This window comes from Mustela erminea, chromosome 4 (assembly GCF_009829155.1).
Source record: "Mustela erminea isolate mMusErm1 chromosome 4, mMusErm1.Pri, whole genome shotgun sequence".
Classification (NCBI taxonomy): Eukaryota; Metazoa; Chordata; class Mammalia; order Carnivora; family Mustelidae; genus Mustela; species Mustela erminea.
The window spans coordinates 110,834,754-110,854,391 of NC_045617.1; the positions used below are offsets into that span (position 1 = coordinate 110,834,754).

At 39.6% G+C, this 19,638-nt stretch overlaps 1 protein-coding gene across 5 annotated transcripts in view; it reads left to right on the forward strand.

The window, feature by feature from the left end:
• The window catches only part of ADGRB3 (adhesion G protein-coupled receptor B3), a 739,102-nt gene that overhangs the window by 357,163 nt on the left and 362,301 nt on the right, over nt 1–19,638 (forward strand). For all 5 annotated transcript variants that reach the window (XM_032340376.1, XM_032340375.1, XM_032340373.1 and 2 more), the window contains one exon: nt 4,366–4,560. In XM_032340376.1, the coding sequence (XP_032196267.1) occupies nt 4,366–4,560 (195 nt within the window). The remainder of the gene's footprint in view (nt 1–4,365; nt 4,561–19,638) is intronic.

Genomic DNA, 19,638 nt, shown 5'->3' on the forward strand with positions numbered 1-19,638 from the left:
TTATATATTTCTATTAATTTATCTATTTCTGTTACATTGTCTGTTTTTTGATATATGGTTTTATAATATTCTCTTATAATTCTTTGCATTTCCGTGGAGTCATTTTTTTATTTCTCCTCTTTCATTTCTGTTTTTGTTCATTTCAGTCCTCTCCTCCCCTCTCCTTTTTTTGTGAATCTAGTTAAAGTTATAAGTTCTGGGGCACCTCGGTGGCTCAGTGGGTTAAAGCCTCTGCCTTCGGCTCAGGTCATGATCTCAGGGTCCTGGGATCAAGCCCCACATCAGGCTCTCTGCTCGGCAGGGGGCCTCTTCTCTTCCTCTCTCTCTGCCTGCCTCTCTGCCTACTTGTGATCTCTCTGTCAAATAAATAAATAAAATATTAAAAAAAAAACTTTAAAGTTATAAGTTCTGTTGATCTTTTCAAGAACCGGCTCCTGGTTTCATTGATCTGTTCAATTGGTTTTTGTTTGTTTGTTTGTTTAATTTCTATTTCATTTATTTCTGCTTCGATATTTATTATTTCCTCTCTTTGAGTTTTGTTTTTCTTTTTCTAGTTCTCTTCGGTGTAAGATTAGGCTGTGTATTTGAGATTTTTCTTTCTTCCTTGAGGTACACATGTATTGCTATACACATCCCTTTTAGAACAGATTTTGCTGCATCCCAAAGATTTTAGACAATTGTGTTTTCATTTTCATTTGTCTCCATCTGTTTTTCATTTCCTCTTTGCTTTCTTGGTTGACCCATTCATTCTTGAGTAACATATTATTTAACCTCCATGCATTTGTATTCTTTGCAGATGTTTCTTATGGTTTATTTCTGGTATCATAGCATTATGGTCAGAAAAGATGCATGGTATGACTTCAACTTCACAGTTTTTGAATTTGTTGAACTTTGTTTTGTGGCCTAATATGTGTCTTTTGGAGAATGTTTCATGTGTATTTGAAAAGAATGTGTATTCTGCTGTTTTAGGATGGAATATTCTGAATATTAGAATGATCAGATGTCACTGTTTACTTGTTGATTTTCCGTGTGGAACATCTGCCCCCTGATGTAAGAGGGAGTTAAAGTCCCCTACTTTTATTATATTACTATCAATTACTTCCTTTATATGTTTTTAGCTTCTTTATGTATTTGGGTGCTCCCATGGTGAGTGCACAATATTTGCAATTTGTTATATCTTCTTGTTGGATTGTTTCCTTTATAATTATATAGTGTTCCTTTCTTTTTCTCTTGTTACAGTCTTTGTTTTAAAGTCTATTTTGTCTGATACAAGTATTGCTATCTAGCTTTCTTTTCACTGCCATTTGCATGAAAAATGTTTTTTCATTCCTTCACACTCAATCTGCATGTGTCTCTAGGTCTGAAATGAATCTCTTATTGGCAACATATACATGGATCTTTTTTTTTTTTATCCATTCCATCACCCCTTGTCTTTTGATTTGAGCGTTAAGTCCATTTGCATTCAAAGTGATTATTAATGGTTATGTTCTTATTGCCATTTTCTTACCTGTCTTATGGTTGTTATTTTAGTTCTCTGTTCTTTTATTGTCTTGCTCTCTTCTTTTACAGTTTGATGGCTTTTTTAAGTGATATTTTCGGGTTCCTTTCTCTTTTTCATTTTTACATATCTATTACTGGTTTTTAATTTGTGGTTACCATGATGTTTGTATATAACATCTTCTCCATGTAACAGTCTCTGTTAAGTCTCTATTAACTTAAGTGAACCCATTCTTTACCTCTGTCCCTCCCACATTTTAGGTATATGATGTCATACTCTACATCCTTTTATTTTGTGACTCCTTTGACTGATTTTTATAGATATATTTATTTTTACTGCTTTTCTGTTTCTTACTTTTCTTATTCTTGCTTATGATTTTTCCTTTCTACTCAGAGTCCCAGTTAACATTTCTTATAGGGGTAGTTTCATGGTCATGAATTCCTTTAGCTTTTGTTTGTCTTTGAAATTCTTGATCTCTTCTATCCTGAATCATAGCCTTACTGGATAGTGTATTCTTGGCAGCTGTTTTTTGTTTGTTTGGTTTTGTTGGTCTTGTTTTTTCCTTTCAGCACTGATTATATCATTCCATTCCCTTCCGACCGGCAGAAAAGTCAACTTACAGCCTTATGATATTTCCCTTATATGTAACTTTTCTTTTCTCTTGTATGTAACTTTTCTTTTCTCTTGCTACTTTTAAAATTCTCTCTTTATCATTAATGTTTGCCCTTTTAATTATTATGTGTCTTGGCATGGACTTTCTTGAGTTGATTTTGTTGGGGGCTCTCTGTGCTTTCTGGATCTAGATTTCTGTTCCCCAGATTTGGTAAGTTTTCGCTATTATTTCTTCAAATGAATTTTTCTGCTCCCTTTCTCTCTCTCTTTTTTCCTCCTAGAACTCCTGTAATGTGCAAATTATTATGCTTCATTGTGTTGCTGAATTCCCTAAGTCCTTTTTTCACTTTTTAGTATTTTTTTTCTCTTTCCTGAGTCTGATTGCTTTCCATTGCTCTCTCCTATAAGTCATTGATGTGTTCTTCTGCTTCCTCTGGTCTACTATTTATTCCACTTTGTCATTTTTTATTTCATTTATTAAGTTCTTCATCAAAAACTGGTTCTTTTTTATGTTTTCTATTTGCTTGTTGAGTATCACTAAGATTCTCTACTCTTTTATCAAACCTCATGAGTATCTTTATGACCATTACTTTAAATTCTCTATAAGCATATTACTTATCTCCATTTCACTTAAGTCTCTTGCTTTGCTTTTGCCCTGTTGCTTTATGGGGGACATATACCTCTGTCTCCTCGTTTTGCCTAACTCTCTGTATCTGTTTCTGTGTTAGGAAAGTTAACTATTACTTCTCTTAAATGTAATGGCCTTATGTAGAAGAAGTCCTATAGTGCCCTGCACTGCAATGTATCCTGTTCACTAGAACCTGGAGCGTCAGGGATATTTCCTATGTGTATGTGCCCTGCTGTTGTGGCTGAGCCACTTTTGCTTCAGTCCCATCATCTGCAATGGTTCTGTTGCCTGTTGGTTCCTGTATTGTTAGTGAGCCAGTCTGGGGCTGCCTTGGGGTTAAATGACTCAGACCAGGCACTTGCCAGAGAAGCAGTAGCACTGAACTGCAAGAGAATGTGGGTGTGGGGCATGTGGTGCCAGAAATATCCATGCTAGTGGGAAGGAACCTGCAGCTTATAGTGACCAAGGGAGGCTCATTGGATGGGTGCATCTACAAGTGTTCAGCTAGAATGCCTGTGTGAGCAAGGTTTGTGTGGTTCTACTATGGGAGAGACCTTGGAGGGAAGGCCTGGCAAGACGAGAATGCATGTCTATGGTGCACTGTTAGCAAGCTGGGTAATGAGCATTGGCCTGGAGCTCTTTCCTGGAGGAGGGTGTATGTTTAGATGGGGCAAGGGAGGGAGATGGAGCCTTTCCTTTGTTCCTAGAGAAATCTATCCCTCCAGCATAAGATCTGGGATTAGTATACAAATTTTTCTCTCTCCCATATATCCCAGGCATTTTTCAAACTGCTGCTTCTATGCTGTATCTCCATGGCACTTTTTGTTGACTCATCATCTGTTCAAGGATAGGAACTCAATTTCTTCTCGCCCTCTTGGCTCTTCTGCTTATTTAAAGTTCCAGGTTTTAATGCTGATTGTAAGAACTCAAAAAATGTGACCCCTCTAGTTTTCAAAGCCAGATGTTATGGGGATTCCTCTTCCCTGTGTGTACTCCCTGGTGTGACTATCTTATTTCTCCCTTCTTTGACTGAAGCTCTCCCCCTCCCTCTCACCAATAGTCCCACATCTCTAACCTTCTTTTCCTCTTTGATGTGGCCTCTTCTCTACATTTAACTGTGGAGAGTTTGTTTTGGGAGTCTCTGGGTCATTTTCTCAGTTATTTACACTGATGTGGGTGTCAGCTAGTTGTATTCAAGTGACAAGGTGAGCTTAGGGTACTCCTACTCCACCATCTTTCCTGGAAGTTAGAAAAATAGGTATTTTGAAATGTTTATAATCTCCTGTCTCTGATCACATCTTGCTGAATTATCTCACTTGTTTATCACCTGCAAAAGTATTTTTAAAAATTTTTATTTCAATTAAAAACCCAAAGTTTTGCCAATATGTTCAACTGTGTGTTCTGAGTACTAGAAAGGACAAGTCTGTCATGCCTGCCGAAGTGTATATACTCATTAGTGTTTGTGTGCTGGATGTTAATCCATCTGAGTGTGAAATACACAAAATTACAGTTTTGTAATGCTATTTTAAAGTTGACTCTGCAATTTTAAATAAATTTTTTGATAAAAATATGTAGATTAATAGTAATGAAGATTCTGATGTTTGTTCTGTTCTTTTGACCATGACAGATCAAAGAACACCTTGCTAAGGGGCAACGGACGTTGGCAGGTGATGGAATGTCCCAGGTGACCAAGACACTGTTGGATTTAACTCAGAGGAAAAATTTCTATGCAGGTGATCTTCTGATGTCTGTGGAAATTCTCAGAAATGTGACAGACACATTTAAAAGGGCAAGTTACATCCCTGCATCTGATGGTGTCCAGGTAAGAGACAATCCCCTGAATGAAAAGATTAGTGAACATGCATCCAGGTTTTGGCCCTGAGAGGCCAGTGCTGCAGCCCTTTGGAGACGTTCTGGCCTGGAGGGAAAGAGCACTTACTCCTACAGGGGACATATTCGGGTTGTGCTTAGTGTGAGCTCTGGAAATGACCTCAATTCTCTTAGTCATTGTACACCTCAGTGTTCTCAACCATAAAATGCTCATAATACACCTCAAGGAGATACTGAATGAGAATGTGTGTAAAGTGTTTTGAGTCCTCAGATAAAAGGCACGATAGCAAACTCAAGGTTGTATCATGGATATTTTATTCCCACATTTAATATCACCATCTTGCCATAAGAGACTATTAAAAGCACATTAAACATAATGAAAGTACATTAACTATAACATGCAAAGAAGATATAGTTTAAGTTTTGTTGGGGTTTTGCTTTCAGAAGGGGGAAGGCCATTTTTAATTTTGTGGAACCCTTGCCTGAAAATATTGGACAAATAGAGAATTGTTCTGGATAGGAAAATAAGAAATTCAATATCTCCTCACAGCGAGTTTTTCTTGTCATGGAAGACTTCTAGAGCAACATCGTTTATTTCCATAATAAAGTTTAAGTACTCACCCAATTTCAGAATTGCCTTTGCCATTAAAGCAAAGCATGTTGAATGGCAAACAAAGCAAATTTAATGCAACTCCTGTTTGCATTTCAGATTAACTCCTTTTGTGCTGTAGGCTAAAACGTACTCCTGCCAAGAATGCTGACTTGATTTCTGCATTTCCAGTATATAATGCTCTTTCTGTATCTCCCCATAAAGTTCATTAAAATAAGGTTTTGGCAAAACTCCCAGATCAGGTAGTTTTCTTTCTGCCTACTATTCATTTGGGAGTTTTATTTGCGTTTCACTTGGAGAATGCAGAGGGGTTTTTTTGTTATGTTTTGTTTTGTTTGTTTTGTTTTAATCAGCTATTGAAAGAGGAAAAGAAGACTTTTTGAAATCATGGAATTGTTCATAAATAATATCGATGCCCTGATTTTTATAGAGGTACATATGTTACTTAAATTATCTGCAAATATTGCTGAAAGTAACTGAAATGGGAATTATTGATGCTGCATTTTATATTATATCACCAGTGCCCAAGAATACAGTTTTAATTGTAAAAATATGGGGCATGGATTGTTACTGTCATTTGAGCATTTCAAGAATTCTTTTTTACAAAGAATGAAATGGTTTTCTGATTTTAAAAACATGATAAAGTAAGCCAAGCTGATATTTTCCCCGTAGTTCTGAAATACTTCTATCCATTAGAATTTACATTTAAAAAATAACATCTGAACTGCCTGATGCAAAATACAAGTTGTAATTTCAAAAAACCTCAGACACTGATGTTCACAGTTGAAACATCAGGTAGAATGATTAAATAATCTCTAGGCCCTCCTTTAACCCTCAAGAGTGTAGGACTTTAAGATTTTTAGATGCTGAAATTGAAAAAATTAAGTGACCAGGTTTTTGATTGAGTTACATATTTTGATTTGGTTACTTATTAGAGTGCATTGGCTCAATGAGCAATTAGTTTAACCAAAGGTTTAGTCATGGGGACGTTAGGTGGTATGACTTAAATAAAGCAGTTTTGCTGATTATTTTGTTGTTATTTTGGCATAGTCAGAAATTTCTGTCCCACTCTCTTATTAATCCTCGACACTACACAAAATTCTCAGCATGCTGGTGTCCTAGTCATCCCTTCACAAACAGGAGCTGAATTTTCTACTTCATTTTCTTTACTGGTGTCTTTTCAGGCCCCTGGAATGCCCTCGTCTTTTGGAATTCCTTCCTCTTCCATCTTTGTCAAAATCATTAACCTGGATCTAGCAAGATTTCTGAATGCCAGACCAGCAAGCCCCAAACTCCATCTGAAAATGATCTTTCTCTTTTCTGAAATCCAAGACAACTTTGCACTTCTTTTATTCTACTTTCCACCAGTTTATAGAAACATTTTATATACATTTATCATCTTTGCTTGATTACAAATTCTAATTTATAACTTACTCAACATCACCTGTACCTTACTTAAACTTCAGTCCTCTATTTCCAAAGGCTCTGGGCATTTTTGTTTGGCTGGCACCTCAGGATTAATATGGCATAAACTAAGCTTATTTTGAATTGCAAGTTTTCTTGCATATCATACTTCTCTTTGTAGAACTAGTAGTCCTTAGGCTGGAATTATAATGTTATCTTGACTTTTCCTTCTTTTCCTTTATGGCTACAATCTTTTCTATCCATTATTTCCTCTCTTTTCCCATTGCTGTTATCCTAATTAAGCCTTTAATTGCCTCAGCCTAGTTATTTCCATGGCTTCTTTCCTTTAATCCTCCCTCAGAGCTTTACCTACATCTCTATTCATCTTGTACATCATAGTCCTAGTGGTTATCCTAGAACAGCTCTGATTATGTCACTTCTTAGATCAGAAACCTTCACTGGAACTCCAAGTCCCCTTGAATGACAACTCAAAGTCTTCATGTTGTTTTCTAGTACACTCCACAGTATGTAGGTTACCTATCTTTACAGCTAAATATGAGTTACTCCTCCTCTTCACAGATTTATGTCAAATGAATTACTTCCCCCTTAAAAAAATTATTTTAGAGGGAGAGGAGGGGCAGAGGGAGAGAATATTTCAAGCAGATTCTCTGCTGAACACTGAGTCTGACATGGAGCTAACTCTAACCACCCATGAGATCATGGCCTGAGCCAAAACCAAGATTCAGGTGCTTAACTCACTGAGCCACCCAGCTGCCCCACCACGTTCTGCTTCTTGAATGCACTCTGTGTTCTTAGCTCTTGTTTTCTGCCTCCTCTGTGCTCTTAGACTGGCTTGATTTCTCCCAGTCTCCTAAGGTAATTTCTTGGTACTCTGGGCCTCTGAATTCTAATGGTACTTTCTCTCCTGTATCTCTTTATATCTTATTTTATTAACACTAATCAGAATCCTTGAAAAAGAAGACATTTTCCTGATCCATCTTTGGATCCCAACCAAGCTCTAGGATATCCTCCTCCTCAAATAAGATTTAGTGTGGAACCTTAACCCCAAATTGGTAATTACATAGGTACCACTAAGTTATTTTTCATTCTTTCTGAAACTGGGAAGTGAAAAAAGAAAGATTAACTGAAATTATTTAAGAAGAATGAATTCTTTTCAATGTAGTTATGAGCAGTGCATTTTAGTTAAAATGCTTACTAATGCCGGATTCACTAAAAGATTGATTTGAGGGGCACCTGAGTGGCTCAGTGGGTTAAGCCTCTGCCTTCGGCTCGGGTCATGATCTCAGGGTCCTGGGATCGAGCCCCGCATCGGGCTCTCTGCTCAGCAGGGAGCCTGTTTCCCTTCCTCTCTCTTTCTCTGCCTGCCTCTCTGCCTACTTGTGATCTCTGTCTGTCAAATAAATAAATAAAACCTTTAAAAGATTTATTTGATGCATTGATGGAAGTGACCTGCAATAGCTACAACCTATTAAACTTGGGGGGAAATAAAGTGTGGCTGTATGTCTTAAAATGATAAAGCAAATAATAGTTTTGTTTTTGGAAACTGTAGAAAAGATATTCCAAAAGTCTTTTCCCTTCTGATACACTGTTTTCCAAACTCTGGGGCTTTGTCATATCTCTGAGTCTCTCCCTGTTAGTTCTCTAGTTAGTTTATCTTTCTTGTTTCAATCTGATGCAAGTTCGTTCCAGATCCAGTTAAAAAATCCCTTCTGCTCAAGTCTTCTCATAAAATCCCAGGCAGATTTCAAGTTTTTCCTAATTTTCTGGCCTTTTGAAACCTTATAAATATCTCTGCTTCTAGTATATTCCTTACATAACATCGTAATATCTCTCATAATATTCTAATTATTTGTTTCTAGGTCTGTTTGCAGCAATAAATTTTAAACTTGTTGAGAGATGACTATATCTTCAAGCATAGTAGACACTCCAGTATTTATTGAAGTAATTAATAAATGAATATAAATAACATAGTAATTTGGAGGAAATTTACATTGTTCAAGCACACACACAAACACACACACACACACACACACATGCACAAATAAAACTCTGAACATCCAATTTAGAGAAAGAAAGGGAAAAAGAGGAAAAACACAACAATTTACTTACTTTTTAGCCACTGGAAAAATTTGTAGTGAGACTCATTCTATCAACAGAAAATTGAATTTGCAACCCGCTGAAACTTTAAGACTTGACAGAATTAAATCAGACATATGCAAGTTGAAATCCCAGCTTGTATAGTAACTATCTTGGTGTCTTCAAACATGTTACTTAATATTTCTCTATGTTATTTCTTCCTATCTAAATAAGAAATAAAGGAGATGTAGAAGTATGGTCTATTTTTGTAATTCATGGTAGTTATATTCTGTAGATTTGTGGCAAACAATAAATTAATGAATACTGAACCATTTACTCCTAGGGAAAATACAGGATGAGGTTCCTTTGAGAATTTGTTCATACCATTTTCATTAACCAATTAATACATGATCCTGTTTTATGTGTGTTACTGTTAAAAGACATTGTTTTTAAGGTATATAGTTAATCATTAACTCTGAACTCACAGCCAAGACATTTAATTCAAGCCAGAAAAAGTTTTCCTAATACATATGTTTTCTCTGTAAGGCACATGACAGTCTTTCTGAGTTTAAGAATACTAGATAGTCTTTTACACTGTGCAATGGGACATTTTAAAATGTGAAATCACCAATAAAAAGTACACACACACAAAAGAAAACAAACAAAAACCATGGGGGGGGGCATTAAATTGGCTATGAAAAGGAACATGTTTACAAGTGTTGGGTCCCCCAATAATGGGTCCGTGATTAAAGGAGCAAGACTGATACAAAGCAAAGGTCAAGCAAAGCTTTATTTCATGCCAAGCATCAAGAATCAAAACCGACAGTCAAACAGACTGGTCAGGGCTGCCCCTGTCACAAAGAGGGCGACCCCTCCCTGCTTTCCAGACTAACTTTTATAGAGCAAAGGCCATGTGGTTGGGCATGGCCACACACAGGTGGCCAATGAAATTGTAACACACAGAGAAAGCTGCACAGTCATGCTAGGTGACCAATTGAATTACAATTTACCCTAGTAGACATTTGAACCAGCCTATCACCTTGGTCAGAATTGGTGCCCAAAAGGGGCCCAAAAGGCGGGGCCCATACTCCTTGGTAGCTAGGAGACAGTATGCGTCCCCACTGATTGACTACCTCCACCTGGCCTGACCCACCCGTGTACTTGGACTTTGTTATCTGGGACTGGTTTCCTCGACTTGTTTTTAAGTAAGTTCCCCTGGCGGGGTAAGGGTGGGGGGCAAGGTCAATTTAAGTTTTACTGCATAAACAACAAAATGGCAGTTCAACGGGGGTGGGGCCGCTCTGGCGTAATATGTGAGCTAAAACAAAGTACACAAGTATGTGAGCTAAAACAAAAAGTGGGAGCATTGTCATGTTTGGCATCAGCTGAGTACATGTACGGTGGGTGACTCAGATGTTTGCCACTCTGCACACAGTCCATGTGATGAAGTTCTAGAATATAAGTGAGGTTCCGTGCGGTGAGGTCCGGAGCCGATGACCAAGAAAGAATTCTTGAGACATCTTTGGTGCAAAATGGTGGTTTATTAAAGCACGGGGACCAGACCCATGGGCAGGAAAAGCTGCTACCCCAGGGTTCTGAGGGATGGCAGGTGTTGTGAAGGTAAAGGAAAGGGAGGTTTCAACTGAACTTTCATATGCTAAAGAGGACGACCTACAAGACACCAGATACCAGAGGGCTGGCCCTTGTGGAGGTCATTTTGCCCTCTGGCAAAGTATTAACATTAAGATGGGTGGGAGATTCCTAAAGAATGTCACATATGTCCCACCTAGGAGTGGGGGTGGGGGTAAGTTGGAGGGTGTCAGCTTTTGCTATGTCCTCAGCCAGCCTTCTGTTCCCTCATCACATGAATGACCATAAAAGCAATGAGTTTTGATTTGAGGGTTACAAATAAATTTTAGCAAGTAATTGATTTGCAAATATGGAATCCACAAAAAATGAAGTTTGACAATAACTCTTTCTCAGGGTTGTCATGAAGCTTAGAAAAAAATACAGGTTAAATACATAATAACCCATGCATAATGATATTTGTGAATTTCTGGCACATAGTAGGTACTCCTTAATCCCATTATTGCTAGTGTTGTAACTCTTAACATAACTGTACAAGATAAGCCTTGTTCTCAGGCCACTTACAATATAATGGAAGGGGGAAAAAACACCTTATGGATGAGGGTAGACTGTGGTAATGAGGAAGAGAGAGATAGTACAGTATGTCTCACTTCTAGGAATTCTAAAAGCATAGAGAGCTGAATGAGAGCTGAAGTGTAGTGGTAACAGAAGTATTCATGGGAGAGTTAGGACCTGAGACAGAATCTGGAGAAAAAAGCTGAGCACAGAGACAGTAGTCCAACTGTGTAACCAAAGGCATGAATGTGGTATAAACATGGCACATTCCGGAGACCAAGGTTTGTAGAAAATGGGATACATGGGGAGCGTGGGTGGCTCAGTGGTTTAAGCCTCTGCCTTTAGCTCAGGTCATGATCTCAGGGTCCTGGGATCGAGCCCCACATCGCATTGCGCTCTCCGCTCAGCAGGGAGCCTGCTTCCTCCTCTCTCTCTCTCTCTCTCTGCCTGCATTTCTGCCTATCTGTGATCTCTCTCTGTCAAATAAATAAATAAAATTAAAAAAAAAAAAGAAAATGGGATACATGTTGGATAGTGCAGATCATAAAGACAGGAGAGTCAAGGGCAGAGAAGTGTTTAGACTTCGTTCTCTATAAATGGAGTCACTAAATGTGTTATTTTTGGAAATGGTCTGGCAGAGGAAGATAATGTGAATTAGTGAGTAGAGGAAGACTGGGGGAAAGAACCCCATGGAGAGACTACAGCAGTGTTCTGAAGGTAAGGAAAGAAGAAAGCATGCTTTAATGATACTGGATCAGAGAAGGAGGAGTAATCTCTTAACGGAATGAAAGGGAGGCCCTTGAGATAACATATATATGGGAAATAAAGAAAGAAAACATTGGAAAGAATACACACTTGGAGTATACACAATACACTCATCATTGTGTATTGTGCCCCTTAAACTCGCTGAAAGCAGAGACAGATCTCTATTCAGGCACCTTTCTGTTTCCTGATAAAACCCTTGATCTAACTCAGTGTTTTGCAAATGCTTTTGACTGTGACCCACTGCAGGATACACAATTTACATCCGTATAGTGTTGAAAACCAGAGTTTCACAAAATAATAGTTACCTTGAGTGTGGGTAATACACTCAGGTATTTTCCATTCTTTTCTATTTTGTTATGAGAAGTTGATCATGACCCTCCATCAGGTCAACACTTAAAGTTGGAAAATAACTTACTTTTCTAATACATTCCCTAGGCTTGAAAATTTATTTCCCAACCACTGAGATTAAGCAGAAAACTCAAACCTTGGCTTCCAGTCTCTTTTTTAAATGCAAGCCATAAAATAAATAAAAAATTTCAGGGGCATCTGGTGGGGCTCAGGCTGAGCATCTACCTTTGGCTCAGATCATGATCTCAAGGTCCTGGGATCAAGCTCTGCACTGGGCTCCCTGCTCAGCAGGGAGGCTTCTCTCTCTCCCTTTGAGGCTCCCCCCCCCCCCCGCCCTGCTCCACTCATGTTGTCTCTCTTTCTCTCTCTCAAATAAATAAATAAAATCTTCAAAAATTGTTCAGCATTAACTGACCAAGGAATTAAATAAAAAGCAGAGTTAGTGATTTCAGGTAAGCCCAGCATCTTCTCCCTTCTCGCCTAAAACTCTGGATGAGAAAATTGTTTTCAAATTTTTCAGGTTATTTTCAGACATTAAGTGTTGACCTGATAGAGGGTCGTGATCAACTTTTCATAACAAATTAGAAAAGAATAGAAAATACCTGAGTGTGTTACATACACTCAGACATATGTGCTTCACTGTAGACCTGCTTCATGCTTCCCCTCCATGGTGGCAGGTCGCCCAGAGAGAATCTTGGGCATTGTTTCTCCTAAGGTCTCAGTGTGAGACACTTTTACCTTTTGCATACAAAGGACTAGATTGATCAATGTGGAAGCAACTGTTGTATGATAATGTAATGCTATTATGCACTGATAGCCTCATCTGTGCAAATAATCTAATACTTTTGACTAAATAAGATCTTGTAAAGGCTCTTTAAGTTTGGAATTATAAAACATCATTAGCATTCAAGACACAGCCTGGTGCCTTGAAATCCTTTGCTTAAAGAACACTGTGCAACTAGGAACATTAATAATTTCCTTGGACATAAGTACGAGAGTTAAGAAAGGCAGTAGAGTGTGATGACTAAGAGTTCCTGCCTTGTAGGCTGAATCCCTGGCCTCAGGTCACAGCTCACAAGCTATAGGATGCTAGACAGATTACTTGACCTCTCTATGACTCAGTTTCCTCTTCCATCACATGGGGGTAATAGCCCCTACTTCATAGTTACATGGTACCTGCAGTATAATCAAGAAATGTAGCTACGCTTATTATCTGAGAAGGGGAAATTCTGTTGAAGCAAAAGCCTGAAACATCTCTGAATCATAAGTCCCCACTGCCAATGCCCATAAGTACTTTGGTATCTCTCCTGCAAAGAGAGGAAGGTCAGATGTGCCTCATGGCACCACCTAGGGAAGTATAGGCACTTTTAAAAAATCACTTATTACAGAGGAGAAGGGTAGAAAATGTGTCCAGGAAAATAGCAGTCAGAAAAGAAGCATTAGTTCTTTTTTTTTAATTTTTTTTAATTTTCAGCATAACAGTATTCATTGTTTTTGCACCACACTCAGTGTTCCATGCAATCGGTGCCCTCTCTATTACCCACCACCACCTGGTTCCCCCAACCTCCCACCCCCCCGCCCCTTCAAACCCCTCAGATTGTTTTTCAGAGTCCATAGTCTCTCATGGTTCACCTCCCCTTCCAATTTCCCTCAACTCCCTTCTCCTAACTCCCCTTGTCCTCCATGCTATTTGTTATGCTCCACAAATAAGTGAAACCATATGATAATTGACTCTCTCTGCTTGACTTATTTCACTCAGCATAATCTCTTCCAGTCCCGTCCATGTTGCTACAAGAGTAGGGTATTCGTCCTTTCTGATGGAGGCATAATACTCCATAGTGTATATGGACCACATCTTCCTTATCCATTCGTCGGTTGAAGGGCATCTTGGTCCTTTCCACAGTTTGGCGACCATGGCCATTGCTGCTATAAATATTGGGGAACAGATGGCCCTTCTTTTCACAACATCTGTATCTTTGGGGTAAATACCCAATAGTGCAATTTCAGGGTCATAGGGAAGCTCTATTTTTAATTTCTTGAGGAATCTCCACACTGTTCTCCAAAGTGGCTGCACCAACTTGCATTCCCACCAACAGTGTAAGAGGGTTCCCCTTTCTCCACATCCTCTCCAACACATGTTGCTTCCTGTCTTGCTAATTTTGGCCATTCTAACTGGTATAAGGTGGTATCTCAATGTGGTTTTAATTTGAATCTCCCTGATGGCTAGTGATGATGGACATTTTTTCATGTGTCTGATAGCCATTTGTATGTCTTCTTTGGAGAAGTGTCTGTTCATATCTTCTGCCCATTTTTTTTAAAGCGTTTTATTTATTTATTTGACAGAGAGAGAGCAGTAGTAGGCAGAGTCAGGCAGAGAGAGAGAGAGAGAGAGGAGGAGGAGGAAGCAGGCTCCCTGCCAAGCAGAGAACCGGATGCGGGACTGGATCCCAGCACCCTGGGATCATGACCTGAGCTGAAGGCAGAGGCTTAACCCACTGAGCCACCCAGGTGCCCTAAGAAGCATTAGTCCTTAAGGTCAACATTGCAAGACCATTTTAAAGATAGAGAGCAAGGGGACATAGAGAATGGCTTACATCAAGAACTAGGATTTCTAGCTCGGTGGGAACCAAGTTGTGGACAGGACCACATCTCCCAGCCAGCAGTCACTCCAAGTCATAAACAGCTACTATTTTCAATGCTCAACAGCTTGAGAGGATTTCCTATGGTTTCTCTGTGGCAGAGAGAGTCCTGTACAACAACAGCTCTTTCTAGGTATTATTTAAACCTTGCCCTTATTATAAAGGTGAAAATAAGAAATTCAGCAACAAATGATTTCCTTAAATGGATGAGCTATTAAGCAACAAACCTTGCTTCCCAAATCAACATGATTAAATCCTACAAGAGCAAACTTTAGAAGTTGGCTGCTGGCTGAGGGAAACTCAACGTCTGCACGTGAGAGTGCAAAGGATGTGCAACAATCAGGTGGGAAGAGGAAGGGAGGCTAAGAAGTTTTAAGAATATGTATCGACTATTATCGACTGGTAAATGCCATGTAATGTAAATATTTTTTTGATTGGGTTTTAAAAATATAATAAAACATCTCTTAGCTTTGTCTCTTTCAGAATTATTATTTCTTTTGGAGTCAAGAAAGTACTGAGACTTGCATAAGCAAAATATACAAGTAGTTTCCTATTGTGATTCCACTTACTATCGAAGGTTTCCTTTTCTTTATGCATATTTAAAGATTTATTTACTTATTTTAGAGAAAGAATGAGAGAGCAGGGGGAGGGACCGAAGGAAAGGGAGAGAGAGAGTCTCCAGCAGATTCCCCAGTGAGTGCAGAGCCCAACTCAGGGCTGGATCCCATGACCCTGAGATCATGACCTGAGCTGAAATCAAGAGTGGGATGCTTAACAGACTGAGCTGCCCAGGTGTCCCTCGAAGATTTTTCTTCTAAAAAATTATTGAAGAATGCATTACTTTGCTAGAGCTGTCACAATAAATACCACAGAGTGGGTGGCTTAAGCAGTAGAACTCTATTTTCTCATAGTTCTGGAGGTAGAAGTCTAGGATTAAGGGGTCAGCATGTTTGGTTTCTCCCAAGGCCTGTCTCCTTAGCTTGCATCTGGCTGCCTCCTCGCTGTGTCCTCACAGAGCCTTTTTATCTATGTGCGCAGGCTCCTGGTATCTCTGTGTGTCCTGATTTCCTACTCTTTTTTTTTTCTTAAGATTTTATTTATTTATTTGACAGAGAGAGAGATCACAAGTAGGCAGAGAGGCAGGCAGAGAGAGAGGGGGAAGCAGACTCCCTGCTGAGCAGAGAGCCAGATGTGGGCTCTATCCCAGCACATCGAGATCATGACCTGGGCTGAAGGCAGAGGCTAAACTACTGAGCCACCCAGGTGCCCTCTGATCTCCTACTCTTATAAGGATTCTCATCAGATTGGATTGGGCTCTGGCCTAATAGCCTCATTATAACTTAATTACCTCTTGAAATGTTCTTTCTCTAGGTATAGACACATTCTGAGGTACTTTGGGATGGGGTGGGTGGTGGCTGCGGTCAGGGCTCCAACATTCAGATCTGGGATGGACACAATCAGCCCATGATGGTGAATCTTGAAGGACTATGAGAATTTCTTTTTCACAAAGAGGTATATGCCAGGCATCTTACACCAGGACAGGACCTACTATGGCTGCTGCCTGTCGTGTTGTCAGGGGTAAACTTGTGAAGTGTGCATGCTATTGGCACCTGCTGGCTCTTCAGTTTATCAGCCAGGCCTACCCAAACTTTGGTAATAGATAATTATATCATTCCTTGCTTAAGCAGCAGCCCCTGTCTGGATTGGACGATGATTTTGCCACACTGAGTTCTGTTTGTGTAATGTTGGCTGCTCTACCAGGCTACCTCTGGTTCATAATCCTTAGCATATTTAATCATATTAGTATCACTAACTTTTTCACCTTCCTTTTTCAAATAAGGACCCTAAGGAGTAGTGCCAATCTCATGCCTGAAGACACTGAATGAAGGTAGAATGGCTTCCTTTTTTCACTTAGCCTCCCCCATTCATGGTACCTCAAAGTATACCCTCTCTGCTGCCTCTTGCTGGAGCTGTGGGTCCTGAACTTAGCCTGAAGGGACTGGTAGCATTGAGTGAAAAATCGCCCATCCAAGCTATTCAGAAACTCCACAAGTTAAACTGTTTTACATCATGGCAGAGCAATGAGATAGTGTGAAAGACAGCCAGTGTTCCCGGAATGATGTTCTGATGTCGTTCTCAAAATAAGTCAGAGTTTCTGTGAGATTTGTGATTAAAAGAAGAAGAAGAAAAAAAAAAAGATATCTTTTAAGAATCTGGCTTTTTTTTTTTTTCTCTAACCCAGTGAACAGGACGGGTATTTGCTTCAGTAATCTGCTCTTCTATTCCTCTAGATCTGGCAGATTACAGTGGTCAAGCTGGGACAGTCCAGCTCTGCTGGCAGGAGGAGTCTTCTGACCACTACTGACCTATTGACCTTGACACCCTAATCCTTTTGGCCCCAGGGCATCCCCTGGCTTTCCAGTGGCTCAGTTTCTTGTCTCCTATTCCCTATATATCTTGGTCCCAGAACCTGCCAAGGGCCAACTGGATTACAGTCTCCTACTTTCCTGAACCTTGACAGTTTCTCATTGTCAGTGGCTGCTTGATGTGCTGCTTTGGGTAGATATTCTAGTTAAAAGGTTTAAGCCACAGTATCATGACTCTTCATCCTAATTAGGTATGAAGTATTTTTTTCTATTCACCTATTTAAAAAAAAATAAGTTCAAGTACTCGTTAGGGGTGGTTAGTTTTTTAAAAAGTATGTTAGGACAAACCCAGGATTATTTGTATAATGATGTTTCTCAATTTCACTTCCGTATGTTTTTTTGAATGGAAGATTAAGAAGTAGTCGTAGCCAGGTCAGAGGAAGTTGGGTATACGTTATCCATGTCTTCATCTATAATCTGGCTGCATTCATGGTTTTGTATATCCTACATGCATATATCAGTGGCCAAGTGCATAGAGGCTGAAAAAATACACAAGATACACAGAACCGTGCCTTGAACCCTCTTTGGATTTTGACTCTTGTTAAATGCTTAGTCTGTCTCCTCCAGATTAATCTCCCCAGTCCAGTGTCTTCTTTCTGAATTTATTTTATTCTGTCACCTTTAAATCCTGCTTCTCTTCCTACCTTCTTATCTCCCATCTCTCTTCCTTATTCTTCCTATCTAGTCTGTCAGCAATGCTCGAACCTTGACTACATCCCATTCAGCTCCATTCCTGGTTATCCTCCCCTCCCCACCCCACAAAGTCTCCCGTTCTCAACTAGAACTAATGATTCAGAAATGTTTACCTTTTAAGCTTCCAGCTTTTAGTTAAAAGAGCCCGCTGGGCCTCTTCTCTTAGATATATTATAGACCCTCCATACTCAAACTGAACAAAATGAAACTGTCTTCTTTTGCAACACCGCTATTTCGTCTTTGGTATTTAGCACAGCTAACTGCGTCCTCATTCTAAACTGCATGAGCTGGGAGCCAAAGACTGATCTTTGATGCTCTACTTTCCCTTCTGTGCAATCTCTCGCCATGTCATATTGTTTCCCTAAACCAAGCTATCATCATCTCCGGCCTCAATAAGCAAGACAGACTACTTTCTGACCTCCTTATTTTTCCTCTCACTCTTCTGCACTTTGTTTTCCACTCAGCAGCCAACGTCAGATCTTTAATGAAACTCACGTCACAGAACAATAGCCTGGGATCAAGACATCACGTTCCTTGACCTCTCTCTTCTCCATCCTGTGTTCACTTCTCCCTTCTCCACCACATCCAACCCCTGTTTTAAGACCACGCCAGCTATACCGGCTTTCTCTCTGTTTTCTAAAACTTGTCCATATTGTCGCCTCTACCCTGGGAAGTTGTTCTTGCTCTTCCCATTTTTCCTAAAACTCTTTTCCTCAGGTCTTCCCAAGGCGGCGTCCTCTTACCACTCTGTTTTCACCTTAAATGTCACCTTCCTGCTGAATATTCAACCCAAAGTAGTCTTACATAAACATACACACACCCCTCCCAGCCCAGTCACTCTCTACTCCCATAAACTCTGTTATTTTTGTATTTCCCCTGAAATCATTATTTATTTGCTTATTTATTGCTTTCCAGTACCCATTATAGTGTAAGCCCCATGAGAGCAGGAACCTTCATGTGCCTTGTTCACTGTGGTATTTGCAGCACTTACAAAACTGCCAGGTATTTACTAGATGTTCAATAAATAAGTGAGTAGATACATTTGTGCTTCTTAGGTATTTTCCATGTCTTCCCTCACCTTTCTGTTCTCACACCTGCTGCTGCCCTTTAGGTCTTCGTAATTTTTCTTTTGCGCTATTGAAAAACTTACCTACTGAGGTTCCTTTCCCCAGTTTTCTTCCTTGTCAAAGCCCACTATGCTTTGCTGCCTGGGTTATATTTTTATAACTTTCTTTATTCCATTCTTTTGCTGAACAAAGCGGCTCTTCTGTGACCTTTGCATTCTGCCAGGGTTGGGATGGTGGTAGTTGTAGGGCTGGGAAGGTTTGCTGTGTTTGCCAAAGAGTGAGCTGTATTTTTGGTTTTTTGTTTTTTAAAGATTTTTTATTTGTTTATTTGACAGACAGAGATCACAAGTAGGCAGAGAGGCAGGCAGAGAGAATGGAAGGGAAGCAGGCTCCCTGCCAAAAAGAGAGCCCGATGTGGGGCTCGATTTCGGGACCCTGGGATCATGCCCGAGCCCAAGGCAGAGGCTTTAACCCACTGAGTCACCCAGGTGCCCTGAACTGTATTTTTGAAAGAGGAGGTCTCTTCATCAGTGGATTTAAACCTGAGGACCAGGGTCAGCCATGCACAGCTCCTTCCCATCCATTAATTAGGCCCTACATTGTCTCGGAAGTATGTCTGTGTTTAGAATGGTCCCAAGACTTCAGGATGCCATTTTAAATAGGAAGAGTTTGAGTCCATATTCATTCAAGATAACCAGTCTTCTTATCTGTAAAAGTAAGTGTTATATCTCCTTCTCTGGACGTAGTGAGGAACTTGCTGGCATTGATTTATGGCAGAGGAAGGTGTTGATTTGAAAGGAGGTAGAAAATTAGGTGGGGGCCATTTGTTAATTTTTTTTTTAATTATTTCAATGTATAGCCCATTGTTTTATACACATT